This window comes from Euwallacea fornicatus, chromosome 29 (assembly GCF_040115645.1).
Source record: "Euwallacea fornicatus isolate EFF26 chromosome 29, ASM4011564v1, whole genome shotgun sequence".
Lineage (NCBI taxonomy): Eukaryota > Metazoa > Arthropoda > Insecta > Coleoptera > Curculionidae > Euwallacea > Euwallacea fornicatus.
The window spans coordinates 1,486,155-1,503,695 of record NC_089569.1 but is presented as its reverse complement, the minus strand read 5'-3'; the positions used below and the strand labels follow the sequence as shown (position 1 = coordinate 1,503,695).

Genomic DNA, 17,541 nt, shown 5'->3' with positions numbered 1-17,541 from the left:
TCTACTAAAGTACTTTCAACAATTTATTTGTAAAACTTGAAATAAATAGGTACATATAACGGAAATATGATGTAATTTTTTTAAGTTTGAGCCACCGTAGATGGATTTAGAATTTTCCACTGCATTTAGGAGGCAACAATAGATCACGCCTCAAGTCAAGTGTAAAGCCGCAATGAAATAGAGAGTGGTATGGACAAGAACGTTCGATATTCCTCATCATTAATTTACTAGAGTTCGAACGCTTTAAGGCCCATCTGTACACCTTTACTTCAAACTCAACATTATGACAGATAATTAATAGAATATACGTCAAATCTGGAGCTGAAATTTCAGATCTTGTTTAAGCCTCAAATCGGATTAAACACTTCTATGTCATCGCTTTATCACACAGTAAGACATGGGAATATTATAACTTTAAGGTGCCCTTATTAAAGCGTTCGGGCTCTGCTGTAAAACTTACATATTTGTAAGATAAAATCGTTTTAAACTTAGCTGCGAGGAATATAAACCTGCTTGAGCTAATACACAGAGCCAGCGTTTATACGATATCCCACAAAATGATTTCCAGCTGAATTATATAAAACAAAATAAAAATATTTCATTTTTTTACGTTACTGTCAGCGAATTAGTGATCGGCAATGCGAGTTTTTAGCCAAGGACTTTCTTAAGGTCCGAATGTAGGGGTAAGACTTAGGCCCGATTGTAAAAGCAAATGTTAAACTTTGATGACCTCCAGCTTTAACTCACTTGAGTCCTTCCATAAAAAATAACGTGGCTATGAGAATAGTTTAAACCTCACTTAAATAATCAGGCCAAATTAACTTCAGTTGTTGCAGCAATGTTGTTTTCACTGAGCTAAAGCTTCAACTGAACGTACCTAAAGCCATAGTTGTAAAGGGTCTAAGTCATACATCTACTACGTTTCCATGGAGACTTCAAACTGGTCTCGGCGTACTTTTTGCGTAAGCAGAGCAATCTCGATGCACTTCTGTCTCACGCACATGGAAACACAATAGGAAATGTATTCATAATAGAGCGTTTTCGCCAAAATATCACAACTAATACTTACTGACATGTATTTTTAAGATATAAATGTTATTAATGAGTGTATAAACAACACGCCTGCACTCATGAAACCAAATGTGCCACTTAAAACGACAAAATAATTTCTAACGTGTGTAAATTATTCAAAAATACACAACTATGATCAAATCACAAACCATACACTTAATAAAACGAGCTAAATCATAATTGCATTGATTCCCTTCATTTCCATAGTGCTTTGTGCCGAACACCATAGGCCCCCTTTTACCAAGAGAAAATTTGTACATTAATATTCAACAATCAACATTATTTTCCCGCCTACACTGTTCGGGCTCCGATAACACACAGAACCAAAGATTTCAGACTGTTCTTAATAATCGGAAAATACTAGAACTTTTCTTTTATAATACCCATAAAGCCGCTGCCTCTAGTAAATTAACTGATCGGTGATTTCGCACTGACCGATGGTCACCCTGTGCATGGCCATTTCGGATATGCCGTGGAAGTGGACGAGGGCTCCGCCCAAGACGAACACGTGGAATATTTGGTGAGAATGGAACCAAATATCGAACTTACCGGGAAACCAGCGCTCTGGTACTCTTAGAGCGTAGAGCATTGCGCCTACGATGTAGAGGACCTGATGAAAGTGAAAAACTAAGCACCAAATTGGGATATTGAAACAAACTTACCCCCATTAAAATGAGCCACCCCAATGATTTCTGGCTGACGTGCGTAAACCATCCTTCCACTACTCCAAAGTGTATCGCTGGTACAATTCCGCTCAGGCCGAAAGTCATAAAAACAGCGGCCCGGAAAGGTCGCCAACCAGACTCTGAGAATTTGTCCCATAAGGAGACCATGATGCTCGTTATACCCAGGGCACACACCACTGACAGGTAGATTACCTAAACATTTATGTTAAAAAATAATTTATTTGCATAAATGAAGTCTGGAGTTTCCCAGGTATAGCCATAGTAATTTTTAGGGCATTGCGCTTTTTAGAACTGTTGGATAATCTTAAAGAATTGTTGATATTTCATAATATTATGGAATACCCATGTGGTCAACAAGGTATTTTAATTAGCAAGCTCACCTTTGGTTTAAAATGACAATAAAACCCGTAATATAACCAGGGTACAAAGCTGCCCATGATCAATAAGGCAATTCCGCAGTAATCCAACTTCGAAAATAGCTTTCCCACAAACTGAGAGTGACAATTAACCGTGTGGAATATGAACGAGAATCCAAGGCAGATGATGGCCCCAGCAAAGAAAGCCCCAAACACTATTTTCTCCTGTAGCTCAATTTCTAAATGTGGTCGCATGAGGAAATAGATTGCTATGCCTGAAAACAAAAATCGTCATGACCACGCTAAAATTGCGAGAATGAAAAAGTACCTATAAAGGCAACGCAGCCGAGCATGTGCGTCCAAATGTTACCGGTTTCAGTATGGATTCTAAATATACTCTTAAAACAAGCTCTAAAACTAGGCAGTGGTGGTCTGTGGCCCCTTTCAAGAAAGTCGTTATCCTGGGGGAAAAAGCGTCTCATAAATATTTCTAAATTAAAGAAAGTTTGTAAATTAAAATGCTTACTTGTAACCAGTCAGGTAGATGATGAAAGTGACAAACGCTCCAGCCCACTGCTATCATCCGCCTAACCACATGCTCAGCCTGGGAGGCTGCATTTTGGGCTAAAGTGGTGATATCAAGGTCGTCACCTGAAAATTTTGGTATCAAGGCGGCTAAGGGAGGTAAGAGGAAAGGTTTGAGAGAAGGGAAAAGAAAAATACAATTAGTGAAATTCGTCTTACGTTGTCAACATCTATCCTTCATCTACATGATACCTAATTTACATTCTAAATGGACTATGGAAATAAGGTTCATATTTCAACTTATGAGCGCCTAGCAGGTTGTGCAATGATAAATTGGTAATGGAGAAATAGAAATTCGTAATTAATTAAGAACGTTTCCGCAAAGGCAAGTTGAATAATTCATGCTACCAGTCTCGGCTTTCTAATTTTGCTGTAATCAATAATGGATAAAAATAAAGGTTTCTATACTGCTCTTAAGCTTTGACAACAGGTGTCTTTCCCAGACACGCTTACAGATAATTTCTTTAAATAAAAATTGAATAATTGAAATTATGCACTTTAACCTTTGATTTTTTGTTGAATCAATGATTTCACGGTTATATTAAAATTTGTAGAAAAATGGCCAACACTACACTACCTGTACCTAGCACGGCAGCCTTAAGCACGTCACTCATTTCTGAGTCCAAGACGTTCTCATCCTCAGGGGTCGAAGGTAAAGGACAGCCTATGCAGTCCTCCTCCACCTATTGGAGCAAAAAACTAAAGATGAAATTGAAATTGTCTAGTAACTGACCTTTAATTAAGCAAAAGGAATGGAAAATTGTTTAATTTATATTAATAGTTAAATGATATTTAAATTTAGAAGCATAAGCTAAGTGTTGGCAACATAGCATGTAGGAAGGATCAATAGTAATTGGCCAAGTGATTTTTATTTATTATAAAGTGGTCCAGTTTGCCTATTCATCTGAATTATTGACAATATGACAACAAATTTAAAAAGTTAAATACAAAATATGCAATAAGGATAGGCTTTAGATAAGTGAGTTAAAATTGTAAAATACACATATGTCAATATGAGCTCATTAAAATTCCTTTAATCTTCATTTTGTTCCTGAACCGTTGAAGGTCAAATAATTTCGCAAACTATAATCAAAGACCTGTGGTGCCCAATGTTTTAAACTAGATTAATGCCTATTTGACCTACTCATTGACTTTTTATGAGGTCCAGGCTTTCCAGATTACTGTGTAAAGCTAGACTTTAGGCTCACACACTTAAGTAAGCGCAAAAAGGAGAACTCCCTGAATTTATAAAGTAACTTACATAACTAGAGTAACTTTCAGAAGTTTAAAATCAGAAACTTACCAATGAGTTAACGTCATCTTCCAGAAGATCTTTAATTTCTGAAGCAATGGACTCACTCTCAGGATCCCATATTTTCCTCTTCCTTAAAATGCTGTTGTCTGTCTCCGTAAGAGAGTCTTCCGCGTCACTGTAGTGTGATTGCGACATGGCCCTGATGGAGGTAGCCACACTTTAAAAACACTATACTGTAGACGAGTTTAAACTACCTTCAATTTTCGTTTTTGCTATTTTATCACCTTTGATTACAAAGGTCAAATGTCCAGGCATCAAGCACATAAAAACCTTTAGAGATAACAGTACTATAGATGCGTACCCTTATCACAGCATAAACTAGTCTAGTATTCATAACACAAAGGCATAGAATTGAAGTAACATCAACTTGTCATGCAAAGAAATTCGATAAACACACTGTTGGTACATGATTCCTGGTTTTTACTTACCTTCTGGCTTACCACAAACAATGTGACAGCCCCGGAAATGTATTCCTAAGTGCGAAGTTTCGTGTTACACAATACTGGCACAAGTCACAATTTGGAGTTTCTTTTAATTAATATCGACTTATTTAGACAATTTTTCAATGAATGAAGTGAAGTCGAAGAAACACGAAGGGAAATGGATAAAACGACGTCAAAATAAGTGATTGCGTCATGTAGTTGACGCTTATCATGTGATCGGCGACAAATGATGCATCAGTTCAGTTCCCTCTAATTACTCCGTTGATTACCACTTTTTTGTTTTTTCAGCTCTTTTTTCTACATTTTTAGATAAAATTTAGCATGATGTAGTGTAGAAGAACATTTCCATTAACAATCATATCATAAACTAAGGCAAAAGCTCCCAATTTCGATACTTGATTTTCATTGATTTCACTGTTTCTGCTCTAAGTGCACGACAATTTTACTCAAACTTCAAAATCAACTAATTTTTGCTTTTGCGTGTCCTCGCCCGCTTTGTTGACGTCCATGTAAAAGTGTAAATAAATGTCTAGGAATCGTATCATTCTGTGAACGAAAACTTGTTTCATTAAATCAAACTAGCTGTTCAGAAATATGGCCACGGCTCTATCATATACAGGTAATTTTATGTATTAAGAGTCGATTAGTACCGCAACCATGAGTTTCAAACTCCAGGTACGATCTATTTGAGTACCATTTCATGCTAGTATACTCATATCATTTGAATCATTAATTAGAAAAAAATGCCACTGAGCATCTTCATCTTTTAAATATAACACCGTCATAAACCCACAAACATACTTACAGATCTCCGAAAGCAGGCAAGGCAGCTAGAGAATGAAATTGATCTGAAACTGGTGGCGTTTAGTAAATTGGAGGCAGGGATTAAAACGCCCCATGCTGGAAGCCACAGTGACACGGTCCCCCTGTTATCTGGGGAGGACACGTTTGAAGTAATGTCTGTGGAGATTGAAGATTTATTGAATAAGGTAATATATGGTGTTAAGAAATGCATCCGGCAAAAATGTTACCATTGTTAGCTGACTCTCGTTAATGAAAGACTCTCTGAGCAACCAGTATCTGGGGCAGCCATGCTTCACACTATTCAAAGGCACAGGGAAATATTGGCTGATTTAGCAAGAGATTTCAGGAAAACTAACTCACAACATGAAACCAGGCGAGAAAGGGAGGACTTGCTACGAGGTGATGGTACTTTTAGGGCTGATGGTATTAATAATAGACGCGACATGTATCTAAAGGAGACTCAACATATTCATAAGTAATTCCTCACTGATTTAGAGAAGTTTTTCTATAGTTGTACATACGTTTTTTTAGCTCTGATCATTTGGTGAATGAGCAAATTGCCATAGCTGTGGAGACCAGGGAACACCTAACTTCGCAAAGACAGACATTAAAAAGGTTGCAGACAAGATTTAATGACATTTCAAATAAGTATCCAATAATTAACAGTGTTATAAATAGGATAAATCTGAGAAAGAGACGTGACTCTGTTATTATAGGTTTAGTTGTAGCTTTCTGCACTTTGCTTATGCTTTTGTATATGTTTGGCTGAAGTTTTTCACTTATTTTTATGGTAAGTGTATTTACTTGGAAGATATATTTTTATTGGAATTTCCATTTGTATACAATGTTTATTGACTGTTAATAATTAAGTTGAATTTATTATGTAAAATGGTGGTTTAAATCAATAAATTATTACTTTCCTAATTGTTTAAGGGATGTTACTTAATTAAAAAATAATTTGCACTTTAATACTAATGTCTGGTACAAAATTGAAAAATGAGTAATACTGGTAATCTTATTGACATAATACTATGTTAATATCATATCTAATGATGCTTCACAATACATTAATATAGTCGAAAATCGTTCACGAATCTTCATGTTTGTCATTTCTTCAATATACTGAAAGACATTGGCACATTCTCTTTATCAATAGTAGTAGGATTATAAGGACTATCAATCCCGAAAGGGCTGTACATTTTAGTGGGAGTCCTCCCTAGAACTTGTTTAGACATTGTAAAAGGCGTTTGAGTGTTGGGATTAGGCGTCATAGGCCCTTCTTCCAGAATCTGACGACGTTTAGTTGAAGTTTTGAAACGCTACACATTTCATATGTTAAAAAATTCTAATTATAGGCATTTAACTTACTTGTGATAAAGTCCCCAAGGTAACTCTCACATTATGGAACGTCCTCGAAAGTCTTTCAGCTCCATTTCTAAAGTACCGTCTTGTCTCAGTGAGATTTAACACAGATAGTACATTCCCATCTTCTTCACATCTTTCTGGATTATGCTTGCTGCACTCATCGAATTTATCTTTCAGTCTTTTACGGCAGTGTTCTTGACCATTACTTCTAGTGGAGGAACCTAGAGTATCAAAATAGTGGTGCATAACAAGTCCATGACAAATTGAAATTACCTGAGGAGTTTTGAGAAGTGGTTCTCTGAAATCTGAATGATTCAGTCTTACAACTCATTTTAACTGTTGGAGATTTCTTTTAAGAGTATTTTAATGTGAGGAACTAAACTATACGTGAATTTAAAGTTTCGATTTAACCGTCCTTTTGTTTACATCTTATGTCCGTTGACAATAAAATGTCAAAACACACCACTTATATTTGACTGACACCTGACGCTTCTTATGCCAACTATGTTTTAAAGCATTGTATCCGCGTCGTCATCAAGATGCATGTTTAAAGGAGCCATTTAAAATTTTTAATTGTAATATTGAAAAATTACAATTAGTGCTTTTAAAGACTTTTCTGTAACGATATGGTGCTGGTATCTTTGTTCAATCCATTACCATTATTATTTTTTTTATGTTAATTCTATGATCCATGTGCAGGAAGTTTAACATTACAGTTATTGATTTAAAGTCAACGCACCACATAATAAAATGAATGTGTAATTTAATGAATGGCATTTTCCCAGACTTGATTAAACAAGCAATGAACTAAGTTGAGTATATTAACCTTTTTGAATATTTTCGTATAAGTATTTTGAATCATTAGAGATGATTACTATGTACTATTGGATGCAATTGGATGGCATTAGCGATATCGCGTGCGGTTATCCCAATCGTGAAGTTTCCATAGATGTACCAAGGATGAAGCATGAAAAAGCTATTAAATGTGTCTCGGCGTGAATTCGATGGGAAGAGGAAAACAACATCAAAATAAATAGCATTATTGCACTTGGAATGCTTAGCCAGAGCGCAATGGTGGTTAGATATAAATGTATTCGCCGATCAAAAATTTCTGAATTTTTTTTATATACATTTTATATGAACCTATAACATACGCTTAAACCATATAATTTGCCATCATTTTACCTTTCATTACACATTATTTTAATATGACTCCAAAATCCATACGATTCGGAACTCCGGATCGAATCGGATTTAATTGATCTGGATTAACGGTGTTTTACTGTATTTCGTTAACATATAATTAATACATAATCACAATTAATTTTTAAATACATAGTGCAGTGTCCAATAAAATACAAAACTATACCTATCATGTTTATATATGCAAATTTTCCCTTTCCATTGAATATTATATGTTCAGTCCATATGTAATTCTCTATTTATGACCACTACGTGACAGGAGGTACCACAGTATCAAAGCAAACCTTCATTGACAATACGATCATAGCGACCTAGTTATAAGTTGTTGGGAACCGCTCGAAGATTCTCTTGTGACTTTTTTATATTCTGGGTTTTTCAATTTTGTGTGGAAGTTGCTAGGACATTTAAAGCATACGAAATGGTTATTGAAGGTTTCGGTAAGTATTTTAATTTTTTTTTCATGTTTAAAGGGCAGCTTGAAGTTCAGAAAGTATAAAATTATCTGTAAGTTTTGCAAGTTTTTATGGAACACCAGTCCAAAGCAACGCATTGGAATTTTACGTTACAGCAATTTATTGCAACTAATTCATTTGTTAACTTCAATTTTAGATATTTATCCAAAAACTCAATAAAACTCCTAAAGAATTGCGCTAAAGGCCCCATGAAGGCTGGTTTATTAGCAATGTTAAAACAACATGATCCTTCAGAACGACCAAAATCAGCTAAAGCGACATTAAAGTGTACCATCACTCATTAAATGCAGCGCCGGTACCCGTGATTTCAATAGAAAAAAATCGTTATTATTCCATTCAGATTGACGGATTGCTTCATTGTGTTCAAGCGATACATCTTTGGGGGTTTAGTCTTGAACATATCTTTGACCTACATTATTAACAGTTTTTGTCTTTATGGTTCTTATGAATTCCTGTTTTCGTTATTGTCAAAGTTGCGCAAAATGTTGAAATCCCTTACAGATAACAGCTTTACAAAAAGATAATAAACAATATACAGCTTTCCACGAGGAAAATTTTCCTCCAATAGGCACCCGGTTTGGTCTTGCCTCGACACGGTGGAATTTTCCATAGCGCCTACTCACTAAAAACCTCGAGGTACCTAAGAAACCGACTTTCGACTGCCCGAAGCTGTCCTCGGGGATATGTCTTTAGGGTCAGAAAGCGTTAAAATTCTGCTGTTTATAATTCTTCAAATCTGATCTTTATCAGATTATCTATCATGCGGCGTATTCCGTCCTGTTATTTTCTTTATTGAGTTATTGCCTTGTGGTTCTATTGTCCTCAAGAAGCGATACGCTCCATTCGTTCCTTTCCTTGGAACATCGCCGAAATAACATTGTTACTATAGTCTTACTACGTTTTGTTATTGAACATCTATTGTTAGGCAGGGTTTTGGATTAAAACCCATTTGGATATGAACCTTACGCCAATAACAGCCATTTGCGAAACATCATGTTCAAAAGTAACAAGTCCAATTGAATCGCGTTGCTGGCTGCACGAACCCACCTATACTTACCCAGGTATGGTAAGGTGCGGCGAGGTAAATGCGGGCCGATTTTTGTTAAATGCCGATAAGGTAGATAGGTATCTGTCTTCGGTTACGATGTTTTTAGGCTGATTTGTGTCGTAGCATTTCAAATCCTTGATTAATTAACGTTTTAAAATTAATTAGAAAATTTAATCTTTCAGTCTTGAAAAGAAATGAAATGTTATTAATAAATGACGAATAAGTTTTATATAAGAGCAAAAACACAAATCATATCGCAAAGCTCACTAAACGAAAAGTGTTTATGCCTTAACATTTTTGTATTTAAATTACAATATTTTACTTAAGAGTGACTAACGCACAAATAGTTTATTCATTCCGACAAGCTAAAGTAACAAAAGCTGAGTAAAGCATTGCCATTTGGTTATATAATATATACTTGGTTATATAATAACTATTATTTTTGAGCATTTAAAAATATATATCTCGAATTAGCTTATGGGTGAAAATATCGTAGACCAAGAGAAATATCGGTGTTAAACGAGAATAGTTTTTTTTTTGCATAAGAAGAGACGCTCTTGCATCATATTGAATGGAACTTGACCTTAGTTGCGCTAGTAAAAAAATATTACCAAATACACCGAGGCGGTGGATTGTAATTAGTGCTTTTTAGGAGCTGTGTAAAAGTTTGATCAACATTTTTACTCGACATCTTACAAAATCTGGACATAGTGGTGTTGATGCTATGAAAACACGTAAAGTTATTAAGAAATTTGAAAATAACATTTCAACCTTTAACACCCTGTAATTCTGAACCATGTTAGATCGGTAAAGTTACGTTGGATCCAACAGTCATATTTTGGCGTCTCCTACCTCGGGTTCTGTTACGTTCGGTACCCAAAGAATCGCCCTATTTGTAATTAATTCTTTGCCTATTTAACTGTAGTAAACTAATTTACGTATGCGAATTTTAGATTCCACAACGATTCCAAGCAACAACAATAAAAGCTATGTTTCAATTAACAGCTTTTACAATTTGTATGGCACCCCCACCCCTGTTGCTTATGACAACAAGGTAGATTTAACCCCCGTGCAAGAATTTTACCATGAAGGCAAGGTGTTCATTACCGGCTCTACCGGATTTCTAGGTACCTACTTACACTCCTGATCGCCATTCGAACCCGATTTAACTCAATTTTTAAGGCAAAATTTTGATGGAAAAGCTTCTGCGCACATGCCCGACCATAAGCACCTTGTTCCTGTTAATCAGAAGCAAAAATGGCAGAGACTTGGAAGAACGAACTAACCAGTTATTTGATGATGAGATATTTGATTTGATGAAGAAGGCCTGTCCGGAATTTCGGCATAAAATTGTGATAATTGCGGGGGACTGCGCTTTGCCAGGTTTGGGGTTGAGTACTGAGGACCGGAAGAGGCTAATTGAGGAAGTAAGCAACAAAAATGTTTCTTTTGCCAAAAAATTCTATTTTTTTTACTAGGTGAACATAGTGTTTCATGTGGCAGCAACGGTAAGGTTTGACGAGAAACTGGTCAAAGCGGTTGCAATCAACGTGAGGGCGACTAGAGACATGCTGCGTCTCGCCAAAGAAATGTGCAACTTAAAAATATTAATGCACATATCCACGATATATGCCAATTGCCTAAATCATTGCATAGAGGAAAAGGTTTATGAGCCTGCAATAGAGCCTGGGAAACTGATTTCATTGGTCGAGAATGTTCCAGCAGACATTTTGGATGAGATGACTCCGAAGTAAGAAATAGCATTTTTGTATCAAAGGCGTAAAGCTCGATTTTCTTGTTTACCGCTGCAAGGCAATGAAATTGCACTAATTACTATAGTTATCACTAAGTTGGGTCGCTCTTGTGATCCTGTTTGTTGAATAATGGTTAATAATTGAAAACAAATTTAGCGGGATTTTTATGGCCATAAAAAAGCGAAATCCGGTCGTAAAATTTTAATTTGCACCTGGACGCGTGAAATAGTTGTTCACAAAAGTGCTGCTTTTTCCCCTCGAATGAGAAAAGAAAGTTCTATTTTTCATAAAGTAGCAGAAAAATAACTTTAATTGTACTTGTCACGTAAGTGCATATTTATATAAACGTTTGGCAACGTCGGTCAAAGGCTCATCCGACTGATAATGGTGTTTGCCCAAGAGCACGGTGACAGGCAAATAAATGATGCTGCCATGTTGCCATTTCAAATTTTAATCCGCGTACCTCTTACCCTATAACGAAACGCGTACTTTTTGTAGATTATTAGGAAAATACCCCAATACCTACACGTACACCAAACAAGTGGCAGAAAACGTTGTAAGCCAGGAGTTCGAGAATATGCCTGTAGCGATATTTAGACCTGCGATAGGTAAGTTAACACATGGGTAATTAATTCTGTGCAAAATTAACATAAAAAAAAAACGTCAGTGATTTCTACCTACAAAGAACCAATTCCTGGCTGGGTCAACAATCTCTACGGTCCGACAGGAGTCGCCGCAGGGGTTGGAGTAGGGCTTTTACGGACATTGCATGGTGACCCAAACGTGAATGCCAATATAGTACCTGTGGATATGTGCGTCAATTCCTTAATTGTCACCGCCGCGAAAGTAGCTGAAACCTTCCACCATGGTATCTTTCATCCATCAATTATGTGCTGTCTTTATGTCTTTAACTATTCTAGGGTTGCAAACCTACAAGGGTTCCAAAATCCGTGTTTTCAATTATGGCTCCACCAATGAATCTCCAATTACATGGGGTACCACCATGGATTATTCCAAGTATTACGCGTCGATGAATCCCTCCGTCAAGGCAATATGGTACTTAATATTCGAAATCTACAAGTCCTACCCCGTATACCTGTTGATGACTTTCCTGCTACATACTCTACCGGCCATTTTGGTGGATTCTGTTTTATTCTGCACTGGACAGAAACCTAAGTAAATTTCAATTAAATTTTTAAGAATAATGAATTGATTTTTTACTGTATTATGCAGAATGATGACGATATATAAAAAGATCCATAAATTCTCGAATGTCATTTCATATTTCGTCAGTTACGAGTGGCAAATTAGGACCGACAATGTGCTGTGGGTGCAGAATGAGCTGCAGGAAAAGGACCGGAAGTTGTTTTTCAGCGATTTGAGGGAGATGGACTGGCTGGAGTGTTACAAGTTTTACTGTACGGGAATGAGAATTTACTTGTTGAAAGATCCTTTGGACACACTGGACAAAGCCAGAGTTCGATGGAAGAAGCTATATTATGTTCATCAAACTCTTAAAGTCTTAAGCTATATGGTGCTATTGTGGCTGTTGGTTTGGCTTATAAAAATATTGTTTTAGGATAGTTAATAGCAAAAAGAGTTACTGTAAATATGTTTAATTTAGAGTGCTGATATGAATAGGCTTGGGACATGTTGATAGCAAATATACCTTACTATATAAAGACTGCAAACATTACTGATAAAAATTCAAAATTCTTAAAAAAACATATTTTACTCCCTTATAAGGTTTTATTCACAACCCTCAATTGACCCACTATTTGCTACACCCTAAATATTCAGTTTTTGATCCAGCAGTCTCACAAATTTCTCTTGCACATGTGGTCCTGATAATCCTCATTTTTTTATCCTCATACTCATAATATTACTGATCCATTCTCGCAGCTTGCCGGCATCAGAAAAGATCATATAATTCGTAACATCACACTTTCCCTTCTCAGTTAAGATCAACGAGGCTAAACCTCTGAGGTAAAACTTTCCATTGCGTTGCAAGAAAAATCCTGCTCCTGAGTCCCCTACGCATACTCCAGATTTTCCATCTCTCAAACCTAAAGCAAGGCAAATCAATAAATTTCCCTGTGAACACAATCACCAGATACCTGCGCAGAAGGTATTTTCAGATGTTAGATGAAAGAAAGTGAAATTTGAAAAGAGACAACTGTCCTTGGACACTATGGGAATGTCCACTGATTTTGCCATGCTGATGCTTTGTTTGCCTGATGCCTGAGCACCTGAAAGTGCATTGAATTATTTGCTGGTTGTATTCCGAAAACACCTATTAAATTTAATATTGTGATTTGCAAGAATTGTAGTTAAATTTTGCTAAAATTTCCATAATACTATTTATCCAACTTTTACAAGTATGCTATTATAGTCAATTCAAATTTTTATCGATCTTGCGCACTTAAAAGGTTCTTTATGTTGTCAAATTTGACGGTGGCAGATCAATATTGTGCTCAATTCGCACTAATGCACGCTTGGTTGCCTATTGACAAAGACGCGCTACGTTATCAGTTTTACCAAAATTTTACGTTAATAAATTTTAAGTTGCATGAACTGAACGAAATTGCTATAAAACTATAACATAAAATTTTATAATAATTAGTTCACCTTCATCAGCCCCCCATCCGACTACAGTCCCTATTTGATCTACTATGTTGTCAATATTATCGTCTCCCTCCCAGAGACAAATTGGCAGAATCGTCGAGGAAAACTTTAAGGGCCTATCTAGAGTTATCACCTAAGACCAATTTCATATAATCTAAAAGCTTTTTGAAAAATACCCCAGCCAATTACTTACAGAAATGTCCCCGTGACCAGAGTTAGCATCGAATTCCGGATTAGTATTGATCGCAGAAGCCCCTCTGATCACAGCACTACTCGTAGCCCAGTGCCTCAAATCCTTCCTCCCAAACACCAGTAAAATGTCTTCCACTTGTACCACTTGAAGCTTGAAGAAACTCACACAACGCGCAGCTGTAAATGTCTAAATATTCCCAAATCTGTCCACATCTCACAAACTTACCAGTAACAACATGCATTTCAGAGATCAAATTTGCAGTGCACTTATACTGGTACCCACTCCCACTGGCAGTAAACATGGCTGCTAACCAAGGGTAGAAACCGTCGTCTACGTTTTGGCCGCCCACAATCAGGGGAACCACCACGTTTCTTCTAACTCCGCATTGAACGTTTTGGTTCGCGGGGCTCGGGTCTAAGGTTGGAATTGGGGGGTATCTGTAAAGGTTTGCGTGTACTACTCAATGGGAAATTGTGTGTGAGAAAAACTGCCCACAGAATCATTGAATCATAACGAACTTGACACCGTTCAGAGTTATAAAAAAATACTAATAAGTCTATGGCCAAAATGCGCCATTTTCAACATATGTACAAGGCAGCAAAGTTTCGCATTCTTTCTTATATTTTGCTGTTTTTTACGAAAAAAATATTCTGTAATGTAAAAGGTCAAAAATCGAGACAAAATTATTAAAATGGCTGGAATATGTAGAAGGGTCCTTTTTAATTTGCATCGATACATGTTTTTTCGAATTCTACGAAAATGCTAGAGCATATGAAAATACTGCAAGAAACCAAACAGCTAAAGAATTGAAGGGGGAATTTAAATTTGTAATCAGAATTCATACACGGTGTTTAAAAAAAAATCATTCAATAATTCAAAGGGCCCAAAAAAACATAACATCCTGTATATAGCTATTAACGATTTTGACATTTTGTAGTAGGGAGTCTTAAAGATAAGAGATTAAAAAATTTAACGCAAAAATAACCAGACATATGAGAAAAGATGTGCCGTTGTGTATATCGAAAATGGTGAATGTTTGATCATGCGTCTGTTAGCATTTTTAAATTATTTTGTAGAAGCACTATTGCCCCTTAAAATAGCTCTATGGTATTATGTTATACCCAGTTTAACATTCGAATTGATAATGGTTTATTGAAAATAAAATTAATCGACTAACATGATATAAAAAATTTATAACTTCATTTTGAATCATTTAATACTTACGCACAATGTATTTTTACAAGTCAAGTTGTGAATTCTTCTAATTTTTTTACAAATTAAAAAGCTAATTATAAAAGAATTTTATGTACAATTTTAAATATACAACATATACAATTGAGACGGGTTAAAGTAGTTGTCATGGTCTTAAATTGGACGGATGTAGGGTGGGTCTTAGTTGGGCGGTAAATATTCCTTGGATTTCCTAAAAGAGATGCGAGGACAATGGTACTTGAGGTACCTACTAAAGGGTATAACGTTTTATAGTTTTTCTTACCTTAGCAAAATCGCAGCATATCTCGTCATTTAAAATAATGCAAATTCTAAACCTATTCACTTAACTAAGCAACTAAGGCCCTTTCATTTTCAAGCGCTTTCAGCTGAGAAACTCGATTCTGCATTCACAGTTCATTATTAGTTATATATACAGTTATTTTCTAACTTCGTTCGAGGCGTCCCGGTAAAAATTTCCCCAGATCTTACCTCTGTTCAGTCTCCACTCCGTTGGTCGGAGGTTCGATGGAGTTTTGAGAGACCTCTGGTGTTTGGAAGAAGTAGTTGTGTCCAGCCCACAAACTGGTCACTCCAGCATCACCGGGGACCACTAAAGAATCAATTTTTATCCTCAAAAAAGCACCAAGAGTGTGATATTACATTCTTCAGGAGGGCCAGTGCAGTATCTCCGGTTATTGTAGATTATCCTGGTGATTTTTGGAATGGCGTTTTGAAAAGGAAAGTACAGATCGTAGTTCAGATTCTTGGTTTTCTTCTGAGCCAAGTCCGTTCCTACGCTGTTCATTTTGATTTTGAGTTTCTGGAACAGACACTCCATCACGTACTACGTGTTAGGTTTATATCGGATTGCCTTACCACTCTTCTGTTATCAGTGTAGTATCCTTTCATCGACGCATTTACCCCCAAATGCAAGGTACCACTGCCATCATAGGGGAGCGTAATTCTACCGTACACGTCCCCCGTGGGCTTTTGCTGATATTGAAACACTTCCGGGCAGGGAGATTCCGGCACTTCTTGAGCTAAAGCGAATGACAACAAGTAACCGAAGATAAAAATGAGTTTGCTGATCATTTTTCTTGGAAAATGTTTAAACAAATATATGTGTCGCAAGTTGCTTTGTTTACGAGGTTCCTAATAACGAACGGACTTGCCGAATTGATTTGCAATACGCGAATGAAGCGCAAGGAGGCTATTTATATGGTATCTGGTTTTACCGAGATGATCGTTTGTTATTAGTTAAATGAGTCAGAGGCGTAGCATTGTGTTTTGCTGCTGAAGACCCAAAAATTTCGGAATATAAGACTTTCCACAAGTCCATGTAGCTCTTAAGTAAATTTAGTGTCGTAGCTTTGATAGGGAGCAAAAAGCCTTTTTGGATTTTGGTTTGAGGACAAGTGGAGAAATTGTTGATAATGTCTACGACTGCAGAATTCGCTGATAGATTCCAGTTTTCACTCAACGTGCATTTGAAGTTTTGAGTCCGGCTTTCTCGCCCGAAAAAAAATTATTTAACCGAAATTGGGAAAAGCTCGAGGAGACAAAAAAAGGACAAAACTCGTGCTTCGCGGACACTTCAGGGCCAAGCCCGATAATTTTTAAAATGAACTTTGAAAAATAGAAAAATAAAACATTTTAGTTTTTTATACGTAATGTTTTACTTCCTTTGCATCCTGGACCCATCCTAGCCAAATTCAACATCAACCTTTCGCATAAAAATCTGAATAATCACATTAATAAAGCCGCATAATTACCGAAAATCGGCATAAGTATCTAATTTTGAGATCCAGATGTGCGTCGCCTATCAAATGACTAATCGTCCCTCACATTAGTGAACAAATTGATTGTCAACACCTGCCTCATCGGGGAAATTAGAATGATTTAAGGCCTCTTTCAGATTGACTTCTTTATCTTTTTCAGTCTCCCGTGGTGCCGACCTGTCTGCCTGAGTCGGTGACTACAAAAACTTATTACTCACTCATTTGCATAATTTTGCCAGATGCTTTAAAGCAACGCAACATGCTCCCCTCTGATAATTATTTAGAATTAATTATGTATATTAGAATATCAGAGGCGGGTTATTTCATGAGGGGGTTATTCCTTAATTCATAACCAAACTTATACGTTTTTTGATTATCGTATTAATTATTGTAAAATGTTTTTCTTAAACTTGTGTCCTAAGCTAACAAGGATATTCTTTAGGTCAAAATAGCAAAAGAGACCTTTTAAATATATGTCTCGTCCTGTTCTCAAACCTTTTCCCCTAATGCGATATTACGTAATACAAAATTCCTGATTAGTGAAACTAGTGCCGCATTCTACACGCACTGCTCTATATAAATAGGCATGCTTTTAGAATATGGTCCATAATACTTTTTATAAATTTTACG

The 17,541-nt window shown here is 36.4% G+C and overlaps 5 protein-coding genes and 1 long non-coding RNA gene across 9 annotated transcripts; 3 read left to right on the top strand and 3 right to left on the bottom strand.

Annotated features, from left to right (window-relative positions):
* Nucleotides 1-10: 10 nt before the first annotated feature.
* On the bottom strand, nucleotides 11-4,625 carry AdipoR (adiponectin receptor). 4 transcript variants are annotated; one of them, XM_066297807.1, is made up of 8 exons: nucleotides 4,442-4,625; nucleotides 4,002-4,170; nucleotides 3,276-3,381; nucleotides 2,640-2,788; nucleotides 2,442-2,574; nucleotides 2,138-2,388; nucleotides 1,734-1,949; nucleotides 11-1,681 (listed from the first exon to the last, which is right to left on the bottom strand). In XM_066297807.1, the coding sequence occupies exons 2-8, from the start codon at nucleotides 4,146-4,148 to the stop codon at nucleotides 1,472-1,474; spliced, it is 1,212 nt and encodes a 403-aa protein (XP_066153904.1). In that variant the 5' UTR covers nucleotides 4,149-4,170; nucleotides 4,442-4,625; the 3' UTR covers nucleotides 11-1,471. The 4 variants fall into 4 exon arrangements, with proteins under 4 accessions (XP_066153904.1, XP_066153903.1, XP_066153906.1 ...); XM_066297806.1 differs by having other exon boundaries at nucleotides 4,002-4,152; XM_066297809.1 differs by having other exon boundaries at nucleotides 3,282-3,381; nucleotides 4,002-4,152.
* On the top strand, nucleotides 2,660-3,741 carry LOC136347640 (uncharacterized). Its single transcript, XR_010733518.1, has 2 exons — nucleotides 2,660-2,797; nucleotides 3,253-3,741. It is a non-coding gene; the product is annotated as an uncharacterized lncRNA (long non-coding RNA).
* Nucleotides 4,626-4,758: 133 nt separating the features above from the next.
* Gos28 (golgi SNAP receptor complex member Gos28) lies at nucleotides 4,759-6,192 on the top strand. Its single transcript, XM_066297810.1, has 4 exons — nucleotides 4,759-5,075; nucleotides 5,264-5,445; nucleotides 5,497-5,735; nucleotides 5,792-6,192. The coding sequence occupies exons 1-4, from the start codon at nucleotides 5,051-5,053 to the stop codon at nucleotides 6,027-6,029; spliced, it is 684 nt and encodes a 227-aa protein (XP_066153907.1). The 5' UTR covers nucleotides 4,759-5,050; the 3' UTR covers nucleotides 6,030-6,192.
* On the bottom strand, nucleotides 6,060-7,060 carry LOC136347639 (uncharacterized). Its single transcript, XM_066297812.1, has 3 exons — nucleotides 6,899-7,060; nucleotides 6,629-6,846; nucleotides 6,060-6,579 (listed from the first exon to the last, which is right to left on the bottom strand). The coding sequence occupies exons 1-3, from the start codon at nucleotides 6,954-6,956 to the stop codon at nucleotides 6,367-6,369; spliced, it is 489 nt and encodes a 162-aa protein (XP_066153909.1). The 5' UTR covers nucleotides 6,957-7,060; the 3' UTR covers nucleotides 6,060-6,366.
* A 1,031-nt stretch (nucleotides 7,061-8,091) lies between these two features.
* LOC136347528 (fatty acyl-CoA reductase wat-like) lies at nucleotides 8,092-12,682 on the top strand. The gene is made up of 8 exons (XM_066297596.1): nucleotides 8,092-8,265; nucleotides 10,303-10,476; nucleotides 10,532-10,776; nucleotides 10,828-11,099; nucleotides 11,602-11,711; nucleotides 11,771-11,971; nucleotides 12,024-12,279; nucleotides 12,337-12,682. The coding sequence occupies exons 1-8, from the start codon at nucleotides 8,247-8,249 to the stop codon at nucleotides 12,680-12,682; spliced, it is 1,623 nt and encodes a 540-aa protein (XP_066153693.1). The 5' UTR covers nucleotides 8,092-8,246.
* A 21-nt stretch (nucleotides 12,683-12,703) lies between these two features.
* Nucleotides 12,704-16,320, bottom strand: LOC136347532 (serine protease gd-like). Its single transcript, XM_066297602.1, has 8 exons — nucleotides 16,010-16,320; nucleotides 15,794-15,953; nucleotides 15,623-15,743; nucleotides 14,147-14,358; nucleotides 13,922-14,097; nucleotides 13,732-13,861; nucleotides 13,221-13,352; nucleotides 12,704-13,169 (listed from the first exon to the last, which is right to left on the bottom strand). The coding sequence occupies exons 1-8, from the start codon at nucleotides 16,223-16,225 to the stop codon at nucleotides 12,958-12,960; spliced, it is 1,359 nt and encodes a 452-aa protein (XP_066153699.1). The 5' UTR covers nucleotides 16,226-16,320; the 3' UTR covers nucleotides 12,704-12,957.
* Between the last annotated feature and the right edge of the window lie 1,221 nt (nucleotides 16,321-17,541).